The 26,455-nt window shown below is 50.4% G+C and overlaps 1 protein-coding gene across 1 annotated transcript in view; it reads left to right on the top strand.

The window, feature by feature from the left end:
• Positions 1-26,455, top strand: part of KSR2 (kinase suppressor of ras 2) — a 399,544-nt gene that overhangs the window by 306,981 nt on the left and 66,108 nt on the right. Inside the window, exons 8-9 of the mRNA XM_057745629.1 lie at positions 14,908-14,973; positions 17,908-18,034. Coding sequence (XP_057601612.1) covers positions 14,908-14,973; positions 17,908-18,034 — 193 coding nt within the window. The remainder of the gene's footprint in view (positions 1-14,907; positions 14,974-17,907; positions 18,035-26,455) is intronic.

The following is a 26,455-nucleotide window of genomic DNA, read 5'->3' as shown; positions in this document are numbered from 1 at the left end:
GGATAACACACAGACCCCATTGTCAAGGAGTTTAGGGGAAGACACACCTATAGAGAGAGGAATTTCGATGAAGCTGGAGTGCGTGCATGAGAGCAGCAGCAGGTGAAATTCGAGAGGGCAGCGCTGGGAAGGGGGCGGGGGAGCGTCTTAGAAAAAGTGGGCAGAACTATTTGTTCATTTACTTGACTGATGTTTATTGAGCACATACTGTGCGCTGGGCACTGTTCTAGGCGCAGGAGAAATAATGGCGAATGAAACAGAGTCCCTGTCCTCATGGAACTTACATGCTGATGGGGGATGGAGCTGGGGCAGGCTGGACAGTAAACAAAGTAAATTAGTAAAATAGGTCATCTGTTCAGATGATGCTTGAGTGTTAAGGAGAAGAATAAAGCAGAGACGGGAGATAGGAAGGGTCAGGGAAGGGGCTGCAGTTTTAATTAAAGTGCTCAGGGAAGGCCTTATACCTGAGTGGGAACTTTGGGGGAAAAAGTGGTGTGTGATGCAGGTCATTTCCTGTTCTCCTAAAGCATCTCCAGAGGCTTGAGTTTGAGTCTGTCCTGAAGACAATGATTCTCCCCCCCCCCTTTTTTTTTAAACCTAGAGCAATTCTGGTGGCGTTACTGCCAGAAACTCCCTGGCTCAGACCCATTACTACTGCAAGGGGACCCCTGGGCCTGCAGCATCGTCATCCCCTGGGAGCTGATTAGAAACGCAGACTCTTGGGCCCCACCCCAGACCTGCTGCCTCCAGATCTGCATTTTAAGATTGTCCTGATGATTCTTGTGCACATTAAGTTTGAGAAGCCCTCCTCTCATGCGCTCCAAATTCCCTTGTGGAGCTGATTTTATTTTTCTAGATTATAGGTCAGAATTACGTATATCACAGTCCCCTGAAAGGTTTATTAAAACACAGCTTCCTGGACCCACCCCCAAGTCTCCAGTTCAGCAGGTCTGAGGTGGGTCCCCAGAATTTGCATCTCTAGCACATTCCCAGGTGATGCTGTGCTGCTGGTCCTGGGACCACAGTGTGAGAACCAACGCTCTGTAGAAAAGCAGCAGTTTGACAAAATCAAACTTTATTTTCCCGCCTGACATTTCAGCGTGTGAGTTTTGTTTTGTTTTGTTTTGGTTTTGGTTTTGGCGGGGGCGGGGGGGTTGTTTCGGTTTGGTTTGGTTTTTGAAGGTTGGTCCCTCTTTGCTGATTCTCTTTCGGCCTCTTCTGCTGTTACATCCCTTGGCCTCACCCTGTAGACATGAGTCTTGTTCATCCTGGTTTCTCTGGTAAATTTGTGCAGTAAATATTTGTGTGCTGCGTCAAAAAGATAAGGTATGATTAGGAACCCAGGCTGTCGGTCAGACACACACAACCTGTATTTGAATCCTGACTCTGCCACTAACTGCATAATCACTTCTGAGGCTCAGTTTCTTCCTCTTATAGAAAGAAGAAAATAACATCTACCTTACTAGGTTGCTTTTAAAAACTGAGATAAATCAGGGGGAATAATTAGCCGAGTACCTGGCCCATCGTAAGAGCTTAATAACTGAAAGCTAATACTGTTATTAATGTTATGAATTAATTTGGGGGCGCCCCTCCACACCAGAAGCCAGGATACTTCTGAATGTCTAACCCTTTTCCCTCCTGCTTTGGTTCAGTGCCCGCTTCCTCCGGAATTATCATCAGCTGTCTTGTCGGCATTCTGAATAGAGAGATTAATGAACTAATAGGAAATTATGCTCAGAAAGCAATTTGCAGTTATCTAAAATGAGGCATTTTCATCTAATAGGTTCATGAGCGCGGAATGGAGTTTAGTTCTAAGTGGTCGGATGTCAGCACAGTCCACGTATTGTCTGATAACTGTGGATTCAGCTGCCTGAAGTTTGCTTTGCAGAAAGATGCCGATGGACTTGCCCGGCTCGGTCATGCCTTATCTACATCCTTCCTCCTTCTCAGGGTCCTTCCACAGAAAAACCTTTCTGCAGAGCTGAGGTCTGATTCCTTGGAAACCTCTCCACTTCATCTGCATTTCTTGCAGGAAAATCAGCGGCAATGGTGATTTGGGTGGCTTGTGTTCTAGAAAAGAAGAGTTTGAAAGCAGGTAGTCTGGGGGGAGAGGCGTTGGTTTTCTTTTTCCTCTCTCTCTCTCTCTCTCTCTCTCTCTTTTCACTGCACAGGCTGGAGTGTAGAAGGGAGGGAACATCCAAACCACCAATGGAAAAGTAGCCCAGACTCCTGGCCCAGACTCTGGGGGTAGGGCCTAGAAATCTGTATTTTTAACCAAACTCTCAGCTAATTCGTATTTGCACATAAGCATGAGCGTTCTGGGCTGAGGAAGCAGCATGGGCAAAGGCTTGGATCAGGACTTAAAAGAGTTTGAGCATGTTTTGCAGGCAGGGCCTGGGGTAGAGAGGAGACCGGTTCTGCTGCGCAGCCGCGGTACCGGCCCTGCTGCTGGGCCTCCTGCTGGTGCTTGCGGAGGCTCCAGACCCACAGGTGCGGGGGCACGGCTTGCCACCCATCCAGCCACATGCTGGGGAACGCAGTCTTGGGCTCTGGACCTCCCATCCCTCTGGACCAGCTTGCCAGCCAGGATGAGGCCCGGTAGGGGGAGGAGAATGTGGTATCAGGATGGCCCTTCCTCTGGGGGTGGAGCCGGGGGCAGAAGCCAGGAGTCCTGATGTTCTCTGAGTCACCTGCTCTTAGGGCCTGAGACAGGAAGGGTATGGGTATCAGGATACCTTGCAGATGTTGAAGACTCATTTTCCTCTAGGACTACAGAGTACTCACTCCTCTGCTTTGAAGATAGGATGGTAAAATTAGTGGCCACTGAGCACCACCCACATGTCTTGATGTCCTGCTCACAGTCCCAGTGACCTCGTTTAGGGATGCTGGTGCTGACGGCTCAGACCTGAGACCTCCTTTGGAGGCTTGCCCTTGGGTGATTACAGCACCTCCCCGAGATGGCTCAGAGCCAGGGCCTAAGTGGCGCAGGTGTGCAAAAGGCCAGCTTCCTTGCCTCAAGAGACTCTACAATACAGTTCACACTCCAGAGCCCCCTGCGGGATCAGGCAGAGACTCTAGTCACCTGCAGCCATGTCCCTGCTTAGCTTCTCCCCCATTTCCTATCCTGTTGAGAAGTATCCTGGAGAACTCCCTCCATAAATCACGTGCCAGATCACCCATCTCAGGACCTGCCTCTAGGGAACCCAACTTAGGACAGTTAAGCAACAGCAAGATCCAGACGCTGGAGCTGGAGAGAGCAGGTCCTGGCTCTGCCGCTTCCTTGCTGTGTGACTCTGGGAGAGTTTTGAGACCTCTCTGATGTAAAATGAGGCTAATATGTTCATTTGATGTGATTAGATCTGTGAGTGCCCCAGTCACCTGAATGATTTGGGGATTTCTTTAAATCAGAATCTTTACGTTGTTCAGCACTTATTTCACTGCAGAAGTGGATTCTCTATTAATACAAAGTATGAAAAGAAACGGACTCACCAAATCACCTCTATGGGTTTCAGCAAGGTCGAATTTCTGGAAACGTTAGCCCTTTTCCTACTTTTCTGTAGTTCTTGTTCTCCATTGTTGTTTGGGGATTTTCAGAACCAGCCAGCTTCTTGGGAGACGTGTCAAATGGTTTATATCAAGGTTTCTCAACCTGGGCCCTGTTGACCTAGAGAAGTCCTGGTGGTGGGGGCTGTCCTGCGCATTGAGGGTGTCTGGCACCATTTCCTCCACGCCCCCACCCCCCACACGCCACCCTCAGTTGTGACAATCAAAAATGTCTCCAGACATTGCCAAATGTCCCCTGGGGTGGCGGGCAAAATTGCCCTTGGAGAAGAACCACTGTTTTATATCGTAAACCCTTCACTCCCAACCAGTGGGACTGTGTATCCATTACTCAATTTTTGAGGGCCAGCATTAGAGTATCATTACTAAAATACTCAATAGTGTGATCAAACAGCTCAGTTTGCCGGAGACTTCCCTGGGTTGAGCACTGAAAGTCCTAGGTCCCAGGTGACCCAGGTTGGTCGAGGCAGGTATGTGCTAGTAGAAACAGTTTACGTGCTCCAGTTAAGGTCACTGCCCACTTAGGCGTGAGACCCATAATCATTTGTGTAGAGAGGTAAAGGGCAATGTTTGGAAACTAGCCAAGATTTCCAATTTATTCCAGTGGTGTTTTAATGCACTTTCCACACGTTGCCTCTCCTCCTGCCCACAGTAGCCTGGCTACACATGCTTGCACTTAATTCTTTTCACGTAAGCAGTCCCTTTGCTAATTCCCATGCACTTCTTTACCTGGTTTTGCTCTGTTATTGGATGTTTTCACTTGGATTTCACATACTCTTTGGTACTCCTCTTGCCTTACGTGTCCTCCTAGCCCCTGTCCTAGCATCAAAGTGCCGTGTTTTATCTGAAATTTTCTTGTATTTGCAAAACGACTCCAGCCACAGGTGACAAGGAGATAAAAGCATGAAGTAAGCCATGGTTGGTTTGAGCCACTGGGCGCCCTAGTTTTCCCAGCTCTTGAAAAACTGGGGAAATGATGAGCTGGTGTTGCAGCTGCCGAAGTTCCTGGAAGCTTCAGGAACTTGTACAACGGGCAGGATATTGGCAGGATATAATTATGAGTGTGCATCTCAGAGATCACCAGCTTGAAGCCCAAACTTATTTTCCGTTAATAGAAACACTTCAGTTTTTGCAATAATCATCCTGGGACTTAACAGTCCCTTATGTGAGTTTTACCTATTGTAGTTGGGTCCAGTTACAGTTGTGTGTGAGGGATGATTATAATTCTCCTGGCTCGGCTGTGATGCTGATGCTGACGCCATGTATGGAGGGCTCTCTGAGCACCAGACATTTTGCTAAGTACTTTACATGCACGAGCTCATTTAGTTCTCACAACAACCAGCACAGGTAGGGTCTATTATTATCCCCATTTTACAGATGAGAAAACAGAGGCCTTCAGAAGTAAATAGTTGGCCCAAAGTCTCACTGTGGGTGGATCCACTCCTAAAACCCGCTGATCCCTCTGATTCAAGATCCCAGAGCCTTAACTGCTTTCCATGGGCAAAGGACCAGCCACACAGTTGCCGGCCCCCACTCTGCTTCTCCTTGAACCAGACAAGCAGAACAGAAGAGGAGCATCTGGTCTCACCCTGACCCTGGACCAGAGCTACCCGTCTTTCCCTCCCCCACCTGCTACCCTCTCCCATCATCCCTTCTTGAATTGAAAGATGACAAATGGGTTTCTGTGATGAACAGCCCCAGGTGCTGGGAACCCAGAGGACCCTGTGGTCATGCTCTCCTCTCTCAGGGAAGCTGAGGGGGTCGGGGAAAGGCATCTCCAACAGGTAATAAATCTGCGGCTTCCTCACAGTATCCTCTTATGGAGAGAACAGTGCCGGGGTTTTCCTGCTTATTTTTCATTATGTTGCTGGAGCGTTCGGCCTGATTTCTATGTTAATACACCCCGTCTCCCTTGCTCATTTCTGCTGTTGTGTTTCTCTTTCTAACCCAGTTGTAGGCCAAAGAGCTCAACCCCACTGAGCTGTCAGCAGTGAGAGAAGGGGTGTTTTTTGAGATCCTTCACTGAGAGCATATGGAAACATTTCTAGAAGCATGGGCTCAAATGAGAGACCCCAGGGGAGAGAAAACTGCTCGGCTGGGATATTTATTCAGACTCGCCCACTGCAAAGGGGGTAATACTTTGGTTTAGTGATTTTGCAAGAAGCCTTAAGGAGCACTTCATGCAGTGCCATGGGGAAAGGCAAGCAGCGGCAGGGAGCATGAGGATAACCCGAGAGGGGAACGTGCTGCCCTGCAGCTGCATCTGCTGCCAGAGGAAGGTCTTTCCAGAATGCTTACCCAGCCGTCACCTCCCTGTTTAAAGCCCTTCCTTGACTCCCCCTGGCTCTCAGGATAAAATTCAGTCTCCAAAGGAGACCCTGCACCATCCTTGCTTACCTCTCCTTCCTCCCCCCTCACCACTTCCCTCCCTGCTCCCGGAGCTCCAGCTTCTCCAAGTCATCAACCCTGCAGCAGGACCCGTGGCCACTCACTGATGCTTCTTTGCACCCTAGCGCTTCAGCCTAGATCTTTCTTGTGCACCTCTGCTAGCTCCCGGGTTCAGCTCAGTTATCACTTCCTCCAGGAAGTCCTCCCTGACTCCCCTCAGTTCCAAAGTGTCATACCCTGCCCTTCCCGATCATTTCATGTAACATACTACATTGTGTTTGTCTATTTACCTGCCTGTCTCTCCGACCAGATTTTAAACTATTTGGGGCAGGGCTGTGTCTGCTTTGTTCACTGCTTATACATCCAGGGCAAGCACCACGCCTGGCACATAGCAAGTACTCAGGAAATACTAGTTGGTGGAATAGATCTCACCAACAATAGGAGCTTCTGGAGGGAAAGTGGTTCTTCCCAACCAGAGGGTCTGGGAACTTGGTTCCAATCCAAATGGGATCATTTCTAGGAGGCAATTTTGAGAGATGTTCATTTTGAAAGGACAAGAGATGGCTTTAGGTAGTAAACTCCTTGCTAGACAATTCTAAGAAAGATGGTTAAAGAAAGATTTCTTGCCCTACTTTATTACACACCCCCAGTGCCTCGCACAGCACCTGATGTGGAGGAGGAAGGTAATGAGGTTTGTTGCATGCACGAATGGATGGTTATCCTGACTCTGCTGTTTACTGTCTGCATGATTGGACTGCTTCCCGAGCCTCAATCTTTTTGACTTTAAAATGGGCATCACGGTAGCCATTGCTCACAGGTTTGTTGTTCAGAGTTGTCCAGGGTTATGGAAGAGCAGCTGGCCCCAAATTGGTATTTGTTTAACATTTCCTCAGTTGGATGTCGGGAGCCAGGTGTTTAAAACATCCCATTTGCACTCTGTAAGGAAAGGCAGTGCCTTCTCAGGTGGGTTGCAAAGTGAGCTGGTGTGGGACCAGAGAAAGGATCAGGGATTTGGGCTGCTTTGAGCAAACTTTTCATAAATTGGTTAGACTCCCCCAGTGAACCACTTGAAACGGACAATGAACCAGTTGAAATGGACACGACTGTCTTCACCAGCAAGAGTCTTGGTGGCCCCTCCTCCAGGAAGGCTGCTATCCTTGATCCCAGCCCCACGCCCGTGTCTGGGCTTGTGTCTGCTCCACGGGGCTGCTGGGGGCCAGGACAGATCCATTAAGGAAATTGCAGAGCTGCTCATGATAGGGGTCGTTGGTCCCCCACAGTTCGCGGGCAAGATCCACGGAAGTCCAGCTGGCTTGTGGTCAAATCCCCATCCCCCCACCCCCACCCTCACATGGGGGAGGAAGGAGGGCAGAGGAAGGGAATGATGAAGGGGGCGTATTTGCATTTCACAAACTGAGAGGGATACAATTTATAGGAAATAGAAATAATTTTAAAAAGTTGATGGAGACCATTAATGCTCCCACACCAGGAGTGTTTGATGGGCTTTCCCTACTGCTGGGCCTGCCTACCTTTTCCTTTTGCTCCTCCTCTCTCCCTCCATCTCTCCAATATCTGTTCAGCCTGTGCCATGCACCAGCCAGCAGGCCAGGCACAGAAAGCGGGGTCAGAAAGGCTGCTGCAAAGATGAGGAAGACCCAGATCCTGCCCCTAAGATAAATTCACATCTTTAATTTTCAGACGGAAAGGATGTCTCATTTGGCCAGCGGCTCCTTTAGAGAAAGAGATATCCCATGTAAGCAACTTTTCTTGATAACTGAAGCTTATCCTGTTAGCCTTTGAAGTTGAAAAACATGAACTTTTTTCCATGAACTTTTTAAATAAATCCTTTCCAAGTTTCCAGGCTGTCTGAGGCTTGCATGGCATTCCCTGTGTGCCCTCAAGTGTGCTTTAGCCCTGTCTGCAGAGACATTGACCTATTTTCTGCCCAGGTGGGCACTACTTGGGCATTTTCTCACTGGATCCTCATGGCAGTTTTGCAGATGAGGAACCCAGAACTTAGCAAGGCAGCCGGATGCCCCCTTGGCCTGGAAAGGGTAGATTCAAGCTCAGGTTGGCTGGATTCTGAAGCCCAGGCTTTTCACCACTTCTGGGACCACTTATAACCTTCTCCTGGTGCCTGGAGTTGATCAGGGCCACCGTCCTAACTCACGGTGCTCCTCCGGGCCGCGTCTGGTATGGAGGTTTGTCCAGGGCAGTCAGCTGTGTCCTCCCAACCCCTCCCTTTTCCTCCTTGTGGAACGGGGCATGTGGAGGACCAAATTCCTTAAGGACTGTGGGCTCAGGGGACACACAAGGGACAAGGCGCAGAGGGCTTGGTTTTGGTGTGAGAACTTTGGGACAGACCATGTCGGTGTTCTGAACCTGCTTTAATAATCATGGTGTCTTAGTTGGGCTCCCCTGTTTCTACAGACTTGAGACAAGGATTTGAGGGCAAGGAGTTTCTTTTGAGAGGTGATCCCAGGCCACGCCAGCAGGGGAGTAAGGCAGGGAAGGGAAGGCAGCCTGTCCTGGGTCCTGGAAGAGTGGGTGACAGCTGTGGGCACCTGGGGTCCAGACCCACATCAATACACCCTTGAGTTGTCCCACCCAAGGGAGAGGAGACTGGACTGTCCATCAGCCAACTCCGACCCGGCTTGTTTCAGGGCTCTGGGCAGTCCAGCTGGCCCATGTTTCCAGCAGAGGGGTTTAGGGGCTTGCCGTGGAACCGTGCACCAACTAGCAGTAGAAACAACAGCTCCCACAATGAAAACAAGAGTACCTGCAACTTCAAGTGCTTGTCCTGGGCACCTTACTTCTGTCGTATCATTAATCTTCTCTGCCATCCTTGAGACAGATACTGTGATTGTCTCCACTTTACAGATGAGGAAACTGAGGCTCAGAGCGGGTCAGCGACTTGCCCAGCTTGTCACAGCTAGGAAATGGCAGTGTCAGGCTTTAAACTCAGATTTGTTCTGTATATTATCCTGATGCCATTTCCTTTTTTAAATTTATTTATTGGCGGGGGTGTGGAAAGGGAAGGACCCTGCCTTCTGGAAGATTTAGGCATCCAGATATCTCTCATCTGGGAAGTAGAATGTATCCCTCTTCAGATGTGGTCCTTGAACTCTGGCATGCACTTGCTGAAAACTCACATTCCCGGCACTTCCTGAGTCAGAACCCGGGAGGATATGCCTTGGGAATCCTCATTCTGAAGCAGGTGGTCTACTGATACATTGTGTGCTCGCAGCTCTTTTACTTCTTAGGCAGTGAAAAGGAAAAATCTAATTTTGGTGGAATTGTGCGTGTTTCCTGCTGGAAAAATTATTCTTCGTAAGTGGGACATCATGTCGGCATCGTGCACAAGTCTGGCCTGGGTCCCCGTACCCCCTCCCCTCCAGGGCCGGGTGATTTCAGCGCTAAGCTAGTCCTGCTGGCAGGATGAGCAGGTCCTGGGTGTGTGGGCTCTAGTTCCTGACATGTGAACCTCTGTGCAAGGTTTAGGTGTCCAGCCATCGAAGAGTGTTCTTTCCGGGTGTCTGCAGGAGCAGTGGCTGTGCTCCCGGGCTTAGCTCTGACCTTTGAAGCCCTGGTTGGAAGGATGCATGTTCCATCTCCCGCCCTTCAGCCAGAGGTGGAGGAGGGCTGCTCTCTTACTGCGAGGGACAGAGAGGAAAATGCCAGGGGGAGGCAGGAGATGGCTGAGGTCGTTGGTGGCCTCGCCTGCCTTGTCCTGGTTCGGACGTGGTCCAGAGGTGACGTTGAGTTGCTTGCCCTCACGCTGTGGTGCTGCCCACAGTAGGGAATGGGCTGCCTCACATCTGCTCATCAGCTTCCAGCTGGGCTTGTTCAAGGAGACTCCTAGATGGGAGAGGCAGAAAGGAACAATCTCTTTCTGGAAGCTTCCTGGTGGCGTTGAGCTATTTCAAACAGGGAAGAGTGCAGACACTTCTTGGTTCAGCTATCATTTGGCATCAGCAGGCTGCCCACCCAGGGCTTCCCAAACACCCACCTGACCGAGTCACAGTCATCTAGAGCCTCCAGGGGCTTCTTGGTGTTTGTAGAATCAAATTCAGTTGCTGTGCTTGGGCACTGGGGCACCACCCACCACCCCTTCCTCAGATCTTCCTTTTGCTCTGGTTCTCTTCATTTCAGCCTCACCAACCTTTAACTTCTGACCCCTGAACCTGTGAGGTGTGATGTTGCCCCCCAACCTTTGTGCCCCTGGAGCCCCTCCCCCTCCCCCTCCCATCACTCTCCATCCCGTTCCCCTGTATTATTTTTTTCACCATCTTACCACACGGGCAATTATCTGATATTTGTTTCTGTGTTTATTAACCGTCCCCATAAACATAGCGGCTTCATCTGCATGACTACTGTGTGTCCCCAGGACCTGGGGCCCAGTAGACCCAGTTTAAGTGTTTGTATAATGAATTAAAGGCTCACTTCACACTCAGCAGGGCTTCCCGTTGGGGCCTTGTTTTTGTTTGTTTGTTTTGTTTTTAATTGTTATTTTTGGCTGTGTCGGGTCTTCGTTGTGGCACACAGAATCTTCATTGAGGTACGCTGTTTCTTCACTGGGGTGTGTGGGCTTCTCTCTCGTTGTGGCGTGTGGGCTCAGTAGTTGTAGTTGTGAAGCTCGGGCTTAGTTGCACTGTGACATTGGGATCTTAGTTCCCTGATCAGGGACCAGGGACTGAACCCGTGTCTCCTGCATTGCTAGACAGATTTTTTTTTACCACCAGACCTATCAGGGTTTTGATGCAACACTAGTTATCTCCATGGGGGCTGGGACCTTCTTTATAGATCTGAGTCTGGGGACCTTAGAAAAGGACAAAGCCAGTTTGCAGTAATGTGGTTTTTTTTTGTTTTTTTGTTTTGTTTTGTTTTGTTTTGTTTTGTTTTTGCCTTGTGAAGTCAGGCAACTGTAGAGGGAAGAGCAAGGTGACAGGCTCAAAAAAAAAAAAATGACATTTTGACTCAGCTACTACTTATAGACCCCAGGAACTTTCCCCTTTACTCATCCGCACCCCCAGTATGTAAAGCAAGAAGAGTGGAGGCTTTGGAGGCATCTAAGCATAGCTAGAGCTGGACTCAGGACCTCTCACTGGCTAGTCTACCTTAGGCAAGTTATCCAAATTTGCTGAGCCTCAGTTTCTCACTTTGTAAAGTGGGGATAGCAAAAGTTCCTACTTTTTAGGGTTGTTACGAGGATTAAATAAATTATATAAAGCACTGAGAGCATTGCCTGGTACATTGTAAACACTGCATAAGTGTTAGCTCTTGTTTTTTTCAGTCATGCTGTCTTCATGACATTCGTGACCAAGGGTACCTCCTAAAGTTTCCAACCCTCTTAGACTTCCGGGTGCCAAGAGCTGTCACCTCTTTTTGAAGATTCCACATTGTCTCAGCCAATTTTTCCCAGCCTACCTCAGCTATTCACTCACCACCCTGTCATGATTTTGCCCTATTCATGTAGCAGCACTACATTTATTTATTTACCATTTGTAGCCTTTTTAACTTAAGCAAATTTATTTTAAGGTGAAAATGTATCTTATTATCATGAGTGGAGAATCTACATCACTTGCCATTAAAATAAGGTGACCAGAAAAATATAGACATTCAAATGGAAAAAAGAATTGATTAAATTCCCTGTGAATACTGTTGCCTGTCCAAATTTGGGACTGCGGTTAGCACATGGTAGAGAGATGTAAAGATGTGTCAGCACAAGAACCCCCCCTGAGGCAATGAGAGTGCAGGAAAACTGAGATGAACTAATGTTCTCACTCTGTGATTGTGTCATACTTCCCATGCCCTTCCTCCCCTCCCCTCTGCACCCCAGGAAGCCCCAGATCTAACTTCCATATCACAGAGGAATTCAGGGCCCTATTAGGGCCATAAAAGACCCAACACAAAGAAAATTGGGGAAATGTGCACAGATATTCCAAAAAATCCGCTAGACCAGTGGTTCTTATACCTCAGCACCTACCATCAGAGCCACCTGGAGGGCTTGGTAAAGCAGGCTACTGCATCTCAGCTCCAGAGTCCCCGATTCGTCACATCTGGGGTGGGGCCCCTGAAGTTGCATTTCTGAAAAGATCTCACCTGGTGCTGATACTGGAGACTCCACTTTAAGAATCACTGAGCTAGACTAATTGAATCAATGTCAAGTCCATTTCTGTGTGTGCAAGCCTTTCCATTAAAGAGATCTGTCAAGTCCCTAGAGCGAAAGAGAGTGGAGGACAGATCTAAAGGCCCCACTTCTCTGTGTAGAGTATTGTGATTGTAAACCTCTAAGCAGGCTGAGGGTAGCCTTCTGGCAAAGATGCTGGCCATTGGAAGTTAAGCTCGTGCACATGAAAATAGTAAGGGAATCCAACAGGATAGGGATGGAGCACTGACAGCATCTGCCACAGTGTGTATCCACCTGACAGATGTAAAACTCCAAAAGCAAAGGATAGAGCCAGGTCATAGTACCCTTCTGAAGTCTGACAACGGTATGGGGAGGAGCAAGGTGACATCTTGGACTTGTCTCAAAGGAAGACATTTTGACTCTAAACTCTGAAACTTAATACCTCTAAGACTTAATGCCTGTTACTAACCTCATCCTAATTGGAAGCCTTGGTTGGCTGTCTCCTATAGCATTAACCTTTAAGTCAAAATTAGGCCACCTCTGGCACCACCGACCCAGGGTTTCTGCCAGGACAAGTCAGTTAATCTCAGTTTTTCCATCTTTAAAATGGGAAGAACAATAATACCTATTTCATAAGGGTGTTGTAAAGATCTAATGACATAGCATCTGTAGAATGTTTAGTATGATGGCTGGCAGATGCATCTTCAGGTAAGCAGGTGATGATTATTAGGACTGAATGATGATGATGGTGAGAAATAGAGACAGATAGATGACAGGATCTTTCAAAACATGAAGTCCAGGTGGGCGCTGTTGGTGAAACAGTTGCTACGCATTCTTGGACTATCTAGGACAGACCTGTGAGTGTGGGATGGCAGCATACTCTCTCCAGAGTTAATTTCCTAGGTTCCAGTGGTGTGCCTTCGCAGTAGCTGCCCTGTCTCATCTCGCATCTTGGTATCCACAGGACCCAGAGCATTCTGAACTATTGGTGTGTCCCATCCACCCACCCATCTACCCATCCACCCACCCACCCGTCTGTCCACCCATCTACCCATCCATCCACCCACCCGTCTGTCCACCCATCTACCCATCCATCCACCCACCCATCTGTCCACCCATCTACCTATCCATCCACCCACCTGCCCATCCATCCACCCACCCATCTACCCATCCATCCACCCACCCGTCTGTCCACCCATCTACCCATCCATCCACCCACCCGTCTGTCCACTCATCTACCCATCTATCCACCCACCCGTCTGTCCACCCATCTACCCATCCATCCACCCACCCATCTGTCCACCCATCTACCCATCCATCCACCCACCCGTCTGTCCACCCATCTACCCATCCATCCACCCACCCATCTGTCCACCCATCTACCCATCCATACACCCACCCATCTGTCCACCCATCTACCCATCCATCCACCCACCCATCTACCCATCCTTCCACCCATCTGTCCACCCATCTACCCATCCATCCACCCACCCATCTGTCCACCCATCTACCCATCCATCCACCCACCCATCTGTCCACCCATCTACGCATCCATCCACCCACCCATCTGTCCACCCATCTACCCATCCATTCACCCATCCACCCATCCATTCACCCATCCATCCATCCACCAATCAGTCCATCTAAACATCCATCCATCCATCCATCCACCCACCCATCTGTCCACCCATCTACCCATCCATTCACCCATCCACCCATCCATTCACCCATCCATCCATCCACCAATCAGTCCATCTAAACATCCATCCATCCATCCATCCACCCACCCATCTGTCCACCCATCTACCCATCCATTCACCCATCCACCCATCCATTCACCCATCCATCCATCCACCAATCAGTCCATCTAAACATCCATCCATCCATCCATCCACCCACCCATCTGTCCACCCATCTACCCATCCATCCACCCACCCATCTGTCCACCCATCTACCCATCCATCCACCCACCCATCTGTCCACCCATCTACCTATCCATCCACCCACCTGCCCATCCATCCACCCACCCATCTACCCATCCATCCACCCACCCGTCTGTCCACCCATCTACCCATCCATCCACCCACCCGTCTGTCCACCCATCTACCCATCCATCCACCCACCCATCTGTCCACCCATCTACCTATCCATCCACCCACCTGCCCATCCATCCACCCACCCATCTACCCATCCATCCACCCACCCGTCTGTCCACCCATCTACCCATCCATCCACCCACCCGTCTGTCCACCCATCTACCCATCCATCCACCCACCCGTCTGTCCACTCATCTACCCATCCATCCACCCACCCGTCTGTCCACCCATCTACCCATCCATCCACCCACCCGTCTGTCCACCCATCTACCCATCCATACACCCACCCATCTGTCCACCCATCTACCCATCCATACACCCACCCATCTGTCCACCCATCTACCCATCCATCCACCCACCCATCTACCCATCCTTCCACCCATCTGTCCACCCATCTACCCATCCATTCACCCATCCATCCACCAATCAGTCCATCTAAACATCCATCCATCCATCCATCCACCCACCCACCCACCTGTCCACCCATCTACCCATCCATCCACCCACCCGTCTGTCCACCCATCTACCCATCCATCCACCCACCCATCTGTCCACCCATCTACCCATCCATCCACCCACCCATCTGTCCACCCATCTACGCATCCATCCACCCACCCATCTGTCCACCCATCTACCCATCCATTCACCCATCCATCCATCCATCCACCAATCAGTCCATCTAAACATCCATCCATCCATCTATCCATCCTTCTCTCTCTTTCTCTCTCTCAGGTTAAAGTGCCACAACAAATGCACCAAAGAAGCCCCACCCTGTCATCTCCTGATCATCCACCGAGGAGGTAAGTATTTAACCCTTATTGCCCTGGGGTAGGGTGGGGTGGGGACTCCTGCAGGCCATCTGAGATAGCTGCCCCACCCAGGTCGACTCTGGATACCCCTTGATCCATGATCCTTGCCTGTCTCATTTCTTTTCTTCTGACACCCTTCCTCTTGGCATTGTCTTCTTCGTCCACCTCCTATGCCTCTTCTCCCTGTTCTGTGTCCCCGTATTAGTCTCTCTGATACTTCAGCCCCCAGATTCATCTACCCCTCCCTTGGTCTTTTTCTCTCATTCTTGTCTTCTCTCCTAATTTTTACTCTCCTCTATTTCCCCCAGTCCCATTCCTCTTCCTTCCCACTTAAAAAGAGTGCTAGCTGAGTGTTTTTCCATTATGTGCTCTTCAGACTGAGTCAGTTGGCCCTGTAGAAGCAGGCAGAGGGAGGAGTCTTGCTTGGGCCTGTTGGTGTGGGCCATCCGTGTTCCATCTCCTGGGGCCCTGGCAGTGTCTGGGCCTACCTGTCTGGGCAGGGAGTCAGCCGCCATCTCTGGGAAGCCACTACCAGCCTTCCACCAGGCAAGAGCAGGACCAGTTTAATGGGAAGGAAAGACTAGGAGGAAAGGCTTTTCCCTGCCTGCCAGGGATTCAATTGGAGGCCTCTCAGTCCAGCTTTCAAAATACTTCCCCTGATTCTTGGCCTGTGGGATAGTTATTCCCAGACTCCATTATCTGCACTGCACTTCATCCTCCGGGGGACTGTGTAGGCCTGTGCTGTTCAGTACAGTAGCTACCAGCCACATCTGACTGTTTAAATTTAGATGAATTACAATGAAATAAAAATAAAAATTTAATTACTCTGTTGCACCAGCCACATTTCAAGGGCTCCGTGGCCACATGTGGCTACTATAGTGCAGATACAGAGCACGTTCATCATTGCGGAAAGTTCTACTGGACATCGCTGGTCCAGACCCTGGCTCTTCCAGCTGTGGTCCATGGCCCATCAGCAGCACAGGAATCGCCTGGGAGCTTGTTAGAAATGCACAACTCTTGGCCCCACTCCAGACCTACGGAATCAAAATCCTCATCTTAAACAGCATCCACTGGCAATTTATTGACATTTTAAAGAAGCACTGCTCTAGAGGAGAAGTTGCAAACTCAGGTGCCTGCCACGGCCAAGCAGGTGCCCTAAATGAGAGACGCCGGCCAGGTGGGGCCGTGCAAAGCGGAGAGAGAGCCCAGGTGCCACCTAGAGCAAATGGCCACTCCAGCAATGTGACCCGCATTGTACCATTTCTCACGTTCCAAAGAAAAGCCCAAATAGTTTTATGTGCCATATAGTGATTTTTAAATGTTGGCGGCTTAGTAAAATGGTTACGATTCTTGCTGGCCCCTCCCCGCCACCCCCCTTCTAGAGGCTGGATGGAGGCTTAGCTGCAACTTTGGGGAACACAGCTCGCTAATCCTCGTCCTCCTCCTCCACCCCACCTGGCCCTCCCAGTCTCGGGTCAGTGTAGACTTAGGAGACTCTGCCCTATTGTAGAATGAACCCAAGGGAAACTTAAAGGAGGCAGGATGCTGCCGAGACGTGCTGGCATGTCTTCCAAAGCCGATGGGCCATTGGTTTTCGATGATCTTTGCATTGCTTTCCTCCATGTGGAGAGGAGATTGCAAGAGAAGGAAAAGTCTTCAGCTCCTTTCTCTTGCCCCTTCCTGCCTCATATCCTTAATTAAGAACCATCTGTTCCTTGAACAACTGTATACACGCCCCAGGCTATTTTAAATCTGAATTCTCACCGCTCCTGAGCCCATGTCTTGGGTCAGCTTCGTTGGGGAAATCGCCTCTCACCAGACTCCCCTGTGTCGTGGTCTCTGCTGGAGCCCGACTCCCACATGGAGACCAGAACCAGCCTGCTGGGCAGCGACCCGCTCGCAGACGCCAGCATGGGAAGAAGAAGGGCTCCCTCCCACCCACATTCAGGGTCGTGCCCCCTTTACTCAAAGGCAGCAGGTGCCTGTACACAAGAAGCAAAAGGAACTTTCCAGAGGTCCACCAGCTTCTTGTTCTACTCACCCCCCTGTGGTAGGAAGTTGAAAATATAGTTGGTTTCCATGGTGATGGCAGCTCAGGCTTAAGAGAGAAATTAAATCCCTGGGTCAGTCCAAAGCTTTAACTTTTCTACCAACACCCCCAGCCCCACAATAAAAAACAGCTAACAAGTAACATTACCAGGCATCACATGTGAACCGGAGCTTCTCACTTTGCCCCTCCCTGTGGTCCCTGTAAAATACCAGAGGGGTAACAGGGAGAGGGGCTCGGGTGATGCGGTTTGGATCAGGATGCATTTATTTAGCATCGCCCGAGCATATCCAGCTTTTCATGTGCCTTTAGGGATGATGCAGAGAGGAAGCTGGGGAGCTGAGACTTTCCTTCGGGGATCCACGGTGACCTTGTTTAGGACAAATGTGTTTTGACATGCTACAGGCCGCTCGGGCCTGAGAAATCCCACGAGTAACGCAAGATGATCCTAACACACAAGCTTCGATGGGGGAGGGATGGGTGGCCACAAAGAGCTTGTCCACTGACGACAGCCCCTGAGTAATCAGGAGCCTCTTGTCTTTCGAAGGAGGTTCAGTTCTGAAATGAACGCCAATGTGAAACAATTGTGGTGTTGGAAAAAAAAAAAACTCTGGTAGCTTCCGTTTCATTATTATAATTTTTAATTGTCAGAAGCCGTATATGGACAATACAGAGACTTCAGAAACCACAGAGAACACAGGTAGTGGGAAGAGTGCCCCACTGTGATGACCCAGCACAGTGACCATCATTTTTAGGGAAGCCCCTTCCAGTCTGGGGGGTGAGCCTTTGAGGTGGGGTCAGAGCTCTGCTCTCCTGGCCTGACAGTACAGAGCAGAAGCGGTACTTAAACTCCCACATCGCTGTTTTTACCCCTACGGATCCAGCAAGGTTGGTCCGGACAGAGTCCGTCCCGTGTGACATCAACAACCCTCTCCGAAAGCCACCCCGGTATTCGGACCTGCACATCAGCCAGACGCTCCCCAAAACCAACAAAATCAACAAGGTGAGACTGGGGCTCTGCTGGGTCGGGGCAAGCTGGGGCTGCCGCTGCCAGACGGGGGCAGGAGGGAGGGAGATTCTCGACCAGGACTTGGTGGTTTCACCTGGGAGCATTGCCCTTACTTTCCAGACCACCTGGGCGCGCCTCATTCTGTGTGGTTTGCGTCTAGAAAAGTTTGGGGGGCATCCAGCCATCAGTACAGAGCCAGTGTGCCAGAAATCTGCCTAATTTAGAGAGAGGGCACCTGGCAACGAGAACGAATGAGCGTGTTGAAGGGGGGAGGGGGGCACAGCAGGGATGGGAGGAGAGCCTGAGAGGGGGCCTTAGTGGTCCAGACGCCGCCCTCTTGGCTCCGTGAGATGTTTCATCATCTGCCGGCGTGAGCTTTGCAGATGGTTTTGCGCTTCCTCGCACACCTGCTGAATCCAGCCACCAAGGGACAAGAGTCTGTTTCTGAGCTCCTGCTGGAGAGACTGGGTAGGTGGGTCTGTGCTGGGGGCCCCGAGCTCTGAGCCGCAGCCAGCCTGGTTGACTTCTGGCTGGTCCTCAGATGGAGGTCAGCAGCGGGCCTCTCTGTGCATCTTTCTTTCCAACGTGGCCTGGAAATTTCCAGCATCATTTCCATGTCCTTTGTTTGGTCTTTTGGTTGGATGTCACCAAAGTATCCCAGGGACACTTCCAACCTCACAGAAGAGGCAAAGGTAATACATGTCAACAGGTGATTTCTCAAGCCCTACGGTGCCTCCGTGCATTGTGTGGAAGGTGGATAAAGTGTGGGTCAGTCCAAGTGTGTGGGAAGTCACCAACCTGTGCTCAGGACCCAGATGAGCGTCATGGTGGCCGTGTGACCCTCTCACTGGCAAGACATACCCTCCCTTCTCTGCGTAAGGCTGGAGGGGGCCTCACCCCCTCCCCAATCCACTCTCCACACAGCAGCCAAAGTGATTCTTAATGAATGTAATTTGAATCGCACCACCCGCTGCTTGAGAACCGTCCCATGGCTTTCTGTTGCATGGAGGAAACAAACCAAACTCCTCACTGCAGCTGCAAGGCCATGCACAATTTGGTCCCTCCCTCCATCTCTGACCTCCTCTTCCAGGCCTCCCCACCAAAGCCCATATGTTCTTTCTCTCTCGTGCTGTCACCGCCATTTTTACTACTGGATCCCAGTCATTCACCATCTGGCTCCTTGTGGCATCGTCTTAGGACTTGATGATGCAGCTTGGCCTCTGAAGTCAGGTGGACCTGGCAGCCAGTCTTCCTTCCTCCACCTACTCACTCTGAGATTCTGGGCAAGTAACCGAATCTCTCTGAGCCTCCGCTTTCCTGTGTGTAAAACGGGCGCCTTCCGGTTATCCACTGCTGTGCAAACAAATGACCTCCAACTTAGCAATGGACACCAGCAGCTCTTTAATTATGCTTGGGGAGTCTGTGGGTCAGGCATTGGGAAAGGGGTACAGCGGGGATGGTTTGTCTCTGCTTCATGACGTCCAGGGACTCATCTGGGAAAGCTCACGCAGCTGGGGGCCGGAATCATCTAGAACAGGGATTGGCAAACTATGGCTTACAAGCCAAATCCAGCCCACTGCCTGTTTTTGTGGATTAAGGTGTATTGGAACGAGCCACGCCTGTATTTTCTATGGCTGCTTTCACGTGGCAACGGCAGAGTCGAGTAGTTACAACAAAGACCACTCGGCTCACAAAGCCTAGAATATGTACTAGGTAGCATTTCAAGAGAAAGTTTGCCAACCCCTGATCTAGAGGCTCCTTCACGCACGTGTCTGGTGCCTGGGCTGGGAGGCGTCAGAGGCTGAGCTCAGCAGAGACTCATCCGGAGCACCTACCTGTGGCCGTGCCTGTGGCTTGGGCTTCTTACACGGCTGCTCAGGGTAGTCAGGCTTCTAACGCGATGCCTCTGGGCTCGAACAGCAACTGTCTCAGCAAACAAGGTGGGGGCTGCAAAGGCTTTTCATGCCCTAGCAATATAAAAGCCCACGCATGGTGTAGGCTGGTCGCCAGCCGGCGGTCGGCAGTGTCAGTTCTGCTGTGCCCTGCTGGCGGAAGCAGTCACGAGCCTACTCCGTTCTAAGGGGAGGAGGCGCGATCCCACTTGTCAACGGGAAGAGTCCAAGGAACGTGTGGCCATGTTTTAAAATGTCCCCTGGTAAGCAAAAAAGCACCAACCTCAGAGACGTCCTTGTGGGGATGAAATGAAATAAGCAGCATAAAGCACTTAGAGAGGTTCCTGGCATACGGGGAGTGTCCAGGAAATCCTAGCTGTTTTTATCCGCTTACATCTTAGGCTTCCAGTCATAAGGTCAGGCTGGTGCCCTCTTCCCTTGTTATTTGTAGAAGATGTAGGTCTCTGGTGGGGCGGGCTCCCCGCGTCTGGGGTTGGGGATGCTTAGGGGGCTTGAATGGTGAGGCACCTGGGAAGTAACTGTGCCCACCTATAAGCCTCCTGTCCTTCGTGACCTCTTGTGGCATGAGTGGCTCACAGCCGTCTCGAGACCTTTCTCTCTGGCTTTACAGACGCAGTGAGCCTCCCGGTGTCCGATGGGACGGAAACACGGGTCAGATAGATCAGTGACTGTGACGTTGTTCTGCTTGTCTGGCAGCAGGAGAATTTGATAAGAGAAATAAATTAACCTCTATTTAGAAAGTGGCTTTGACATGAAGGTGGACAGGAGCTATCAGAGAGCTGGGTTATTTTTTCCCTTCTTTCTCTTCTCACTGGCTTCACGCAGATTCTTTTTGTCAGGCAATGATGTGGTTAGTGCAATAGATTTCTGAGCCAATTTGGCCTGAAGATTTCCTTTTCATTGCTCTCTGTCTCCTCTCTTGTCTAGCTCTGTCAATCCAGGTTCATAAGAGCCCAGCTCGTTCACCCAGCAAAATGGTTTGAGTGTGCATTTTGGAGTCAGAAGGTCTGGGCTTGACTCTGTTTTTTCATATGCTCTGTGACTAGAGTAAGATCCTTCTGATTTGTTTTCCCCTCTGTAAAGTGGGCACTATAATAGAAGATGCTATTGGGGTTGTGGAGAGGATTCGATGCAGTGATATGTGTGAAGGGTTTAGTCCCATTGCTGGATCCTCAGGACCTGGAAGAGCTTGATGATGAAGAAGACAGACAATGAGGAGGAGGGGATGGAGGAGGAGGACGAAGAGGAGAAAGAACAGGGAGGAGAAAGAAGAGGAAGAAGGAAGAAATGGAAAAAAAGAAGGAAGAGAGGGATGACGAGGATGGAGGAGATGGAGGAGGGAGAGGAGGGGGAGGAGGAGGGGGAGGAGAGGGAAGAGGAGATGCAGGGGGAGATGAAGGGGGGAGGAGGAGATGGAGGAGGGGAAGGAGCTGGAGGGGGGAGGAGCTGGAGGAGGGGGAGGAGGAGATGGAGGGATGAGATGGAGGGGGAGATGGAGGAGGGGAAGGAGCTGGGGGGAGAACTGGAGGAGGGGACGAGCTGGAGGAGCGGGGGAGGAGACGGAGGAGGATGAGGAGATGGAGGAGGATGAGGAAATGGAGGAGAGGGGAGGAGATGGAAGAGAATGAGGAGATGGAGGAGGGGGGAGGAGGGGGAGAAGGGGAAGGAGCTGGAGGAGGGGGGAGGAGCTGGAGGAAGGGAGGAGGAGCTGGAGGAGGAGGAGATGGAGGAGGAGGAGGAGATGGAGGGGGAGGAGATGGAGGAGAAGCAGCATCAGCAGCAGTGTCTGCCAGCTCCTGAGGGGAACAGCCTACAGTGTTTGTGTTTCCACATCAAGGCATCTGCAGTGGTGTGCAAAGCTAAAGATCTGCCTGCTGCAGGGCAGCTTTCTGAAGTGGCTGCGTGCTGGCTGCCCTTTTCCGTTGGTTGCAAGGAACAGAGACTCATCTCAGCTAGCTCAGCACAAAAAGTTGTCTGTTGGCAGGATGGACACGGGGCAATAAGAGAAAGGGGAATCACGGTTGCAGAGCCAGGTCTCATGAAACTGGACATGGAAGACAGGCTAGTGCTCAGGCCAGCTGTTTGGACCCTCAGCAAGACCACGGGTCACTGTTCTGGTCCTCCATCATGATGGTAGCTCAGCTACTCTTTGTGGGTCCCCTCTGGTCTGTTACTGTTGACTGGTTTTCTCACCCTCTACTCTCATCTTTTCTCTCCATCCTCACTTCTATGGCCATAGAGTTCCTACTCCTTGTAACCTCAGCTGATTTGTTTTCTGGCCTGTGGTGGCTATTCTGTTCCCGGAACCCTCATCTCCTCTCCACCTTTGCTCTGCTTTCTGCTGTTCTTCCTTTTGGCCCCGTTCTCTTTTATTCCCATGTCATAGGTCACTGACCAGTGGCCATGATGCCCTGACCTGTGGTCCTGAGTTGGGAGTGGGCTATGTGGTCGCAAGACAGGTATGGCTGTTTAGCAGAGTCTGTTGGGTTGGAGGGTGGGGACAGTTTCCTTTGGAAAAGTCCATGGGAGAGAGTCACTGTGACCGCCTTGTCCAAACCAGTGCACAGCTGGGTGACGGGGAAACCTGGGAGGTGAACATGCTTCTGTTTGATTCTCAGAGTCAGATGTGAGTTTCTCGTTACTTGGACCTTCTGTTTCTGCTTCTGGGCTGGAGATGGGGACCTGGGCCACTGACTCTCTGTATGACTCCTGCAAGTCACGCCCCATCTCTGAGTCTTGGTGTCCCCATCTACAGAGTGAAGGGGTGGGACTGGATGGTCTCTGAAGAATGTTTCCACATCTTAGCTGCGGTCAGAAAGAGGAATTATGCCATTAGCCCTTCTGTGCATGATCTGGTAGAGTCTGAGTTTGTCTCTGATGGAAGACAGCCTCCAGCTGCTCCTCCCGTTGGGACACAGATCTGGGTCTGGCCTGAGGAAGGAATTTCCCCTCCTGTCACAGCAGTTCTTCCAGGGAACGTGGGCACCAGATATAGCTTTCCCTTTTGCTGATTCTGTTAACTCATATCAGCCCTGACCCTCAGAGTTGAAAAAGACTGCATTCCTGCCATAACTATTTCCTCCGTAAAGACAGTTCCTCCCTCCCTCCCTCCCTCCCTTCATCTCTCCTTCCATCCCTCCTTCCTTTCTGTTCATTGATTATTATAACATTAGCCACCTCTTATGTTTTTGTTTCTGTGCTAAATTCTGCACGTTCCGAGATGAAAAGACACAGTCTAGTAGGAGGAGACAAACCTCTTCCTCCCTCGCTCTTTCCTTCTCCTTATCCCTCCCTCCCTTCATTTCTTTCCTTTTCCTCCCTCTAGCACACATTTTAGGGGACCACACTGTGCCTGGCATATTGCTACGTGCTGAGACTAGGGAGCTCCTAGCCTTGAGGATGAGACAGACAAGTAAGCTGAGAGGTGATGGTGTCGAAGCAGCCACGGAAGCTGAGGCCAGTACCAGGAGCGAGCTAGTACCAGGCAGGGCTTGTTCCAGGCAGGGCTTGTTCCAGGCAGGGCTAGTATCAGGAGCGAGCAGTGTGTGACCTGGTGGAGCGGGAGGTCAGGGGAACTTCTCAGAGGAGGGGCCGTCTGCAAAAAAGTCATCATCTCAGTTAAAAAAGGTTTTCAAGAAAGAATAGGCATCTTCCAGGCAGACTGGGGCAAGGCTGGGCAGCTATTTCAAGTAGAAATAACAGCATGTCCCAGGCCTTGGAGTTGTGAAATAGCCTGGTTTGTGTTGGGAACAGTGGACCATTTGATGAGACTAAGGCAGGCCTTGTAGGGATGAGAGAAGAGGAAGTGATGCAAGCCCAGGTCCAGCCTGAATGTGCGCATCATGGACTAACGTTGTCACTTAAACATGCGCCGTTATTCAAGTATGGTCTACATGTCAGTTCCTTCTAATGGGACACCAGTGTTTAGTACAAACCTTTATAGTTTTTTAACTGAGATAATGACTTTTTGGCAGAGCATCCGTGAAAACGTCTTGAAGTTTGCCGATCTGCGAGGTGTTCGAAGAAGAGAGTCTTGGTGGGATGGACAGAGGCCTGACTTGCATTACCCTTTATCCCTCTGCTGACGTGAGCAGTGCCTAACTTCCTTTGAAAACCTCCTGTGCCCCACTGGGCTGTGTGGGAGCGTCACAGCTCAACCACATAAATCTTAGCCTGCATGTCACTGACATATTATTCCTTACACCAACATGTCCATTGCCATGAAAATTTAATTACCGTTAGGTAAATTAGAATCGAATGAGAAGGCTGGCTTCCTGAGCTTTTCTACTAAAATCAGATCAGAATTACCTCCAAGGTGGTCTTGCAAGGAAGGTGGCTGGAAGGAACTAGAGCCTGACCTTGCCTGGAGTAGGAGGACTTTGTCCAAGGAGTGTTTGTAGGAGCTTGATCCACAAGAGCCACAGAGGGTAACAACCTAGCTGTCCTTCAGTGGATGGTTGATCAGATAAACTGCAGGGCCTCCATACCACGCACTGCCACTGAGCCATAAAGAGGAGCCGTCCAGCGGTGCATGCAGCACCTTAGATGACTCTCCAGAGAACTACACTGAGTGGAAAATGCCAGTCCCCAAAGCTTACATACTATACAATTCAATTTATAGAACATTCTTGAAATGACAAGATGATGGCTGTTAGTGGTGCCAGAGGTAAAAGATGGGAGGGAGGGGTGGTGAGGAGAGATGGGAAGTGGGTGTGGTTAGAAAAGGGCAGCCTGAGGGAGGCTTCTGGTGGTAGGAATGTTTTGTATCTTCCCTGTATCAATTCGGTGTCTGGGTTGTGATGTTGTGCAAGAGTTTTTGCAAGATGTTATCACTGGAAGAAACTAAGTAAGAACGCATGGGATCCCTCTATTATTTCCTACACCTGCATGCAAATCTACCGTTATCTCAAATAAAAAGCTTAATTGCAAAAATAAATGCTGTCATCAATGTAATCGCTACCATTTATTGATAACAAAGTGCCTCAGTCCAGTGCTCGGGGTGTAGGAACATACATAACCTTATTTAAACTTCGCCACGGAGCCACACGGTGGGTCTTCTTAGCCCACATGAAGGACGAGGAGAGAGTGAAGCTCACAGAGGTGAAGTCACTGATGAGGAGGCAGTGTGACCGCGTGGGCGTGGAACGGCCTCTGGGAGGGGGACGTGCACGGCACAGGTTGAGCACCCTTTGGGCACCCAGATGGGGAATGTCGGTTTCCCAGCCCCCAGCTCCCGCCCTCCTTGGTGTTGGTGTTTGCTTCACCAGCTCTGGAGTTTGGCAGGTAAACACACCTGTTGACGAATAACCAGATCACACAGAACCAACCTTGGGCACCTGCAGCTGAGCTGAGTGATGGACCTCTGAGTGGTGCAGGGACTGAATGGTCCATGCCCTGTGAGTGAGCAGGTGAAGGTGCCCCTGAGAACTCCTAGCCCTGCTGGCTTTGAGAGGCGGGAACCCCTTTTCTGGGATGTTGAGGTTTGCCAGTATCATTCCCATTTTACAGCGGGTGAAACAGGAATGTTGAGGTTAAGCATTTTGTCCTGGATACGTAGGGAAGAGGTAGCCATGGGATTTTGAATCTGTTGGCCTCACTCTGAGTTCTCCTTGTATTAGTTTCCTGGGGATGCAGTAACCACAAACTGGGTAGCTAAGACAAAAGACATTTATCCTCTCACAGTCTGGAGTCCAGAAGTCTGGGATGGAGGTGTCCGCAGGGTTGGTTCTTTATGGAGTCTCTGAGGGGGAATCCATTCCATGCTTCTCTCCTTACCTTTGGTGGCTCTGGCAATCCTTGGCATTTCTTGGTTCTAGAAGCATCAGCCCCCTGTCTTCACACCGCCTTTTCCTCTGTGTGTCTTTCCTTTTCTGTTTCTTATAAGGACACGACGTTGGATTTAATGCCCCTTCACCCCCAAGTCCAGGATCGTCCCATCTCAAAATCCTTACCTTAATTATATCCACAAAGACCTTTTTCCAAATAAGATCACAAACTGAGGTTCTGAGTGGACATGTCTTTGGGGGGACAGTATTCAACCCACTGTATGGCACCTGACCCCACCCTGACCAGCACCATTCTGAGGATGCACACATGGATTCTGTCTTCAGCTTGACTTTAGAGTAGTTTCAAGGGCCGGAAGAGGCAGTGCTGGCTCCAACTGAGATGTGAGGGAAGATGCTGAAGGTTTGCTCTCACACTCTCTCCTGAGCTGTCAGGCTGTTGATTGTTTAATAAACACTCAGGAGGAGAGGCGTTAGGATGGGAAGAGCACTCTGGGCACCTCTGTGTGGGACTTTCCAAAATCAAAGAGGCCCAGGGAGCGTGGCTGTCGCCTGTGTGGCTTTCATTATGTGGTAACCTTTCAGTCTGGGCTCCAAGCAGTGGACAGGAATTTGACTCCAGAAACTGTTCCTTCCACAGCTGGATGCAACAGGGTGGGGATGAAGCAGGTGGGACTTTGGGAGGATCTGGTGGTTGAGGAAAACAGAAGAGATGCTGA

The sequence above is a fragment of the Hippopotamus amphibius genome, chromosome 8, assembly GCF_030028045.1.
Source record: "Hippopotamus amphibius kiboko isolate mHipAmp2 chromosome 8, mHipAmp2.hap2, whole genome shotgun sequence".
Classification (NCBI taxonomy): Eukaryota; Metazoa; Chordata; class Mammalia; order Artiodactyla; family Hippopotamidae; genus Hippopotamus; species Hippopotamus amphibius.
The sequence above is the reverse complement of the archived record's forward strand: the minus strand, read 5'-3'. Positions and strand labels throughout refer to the sequence as shown.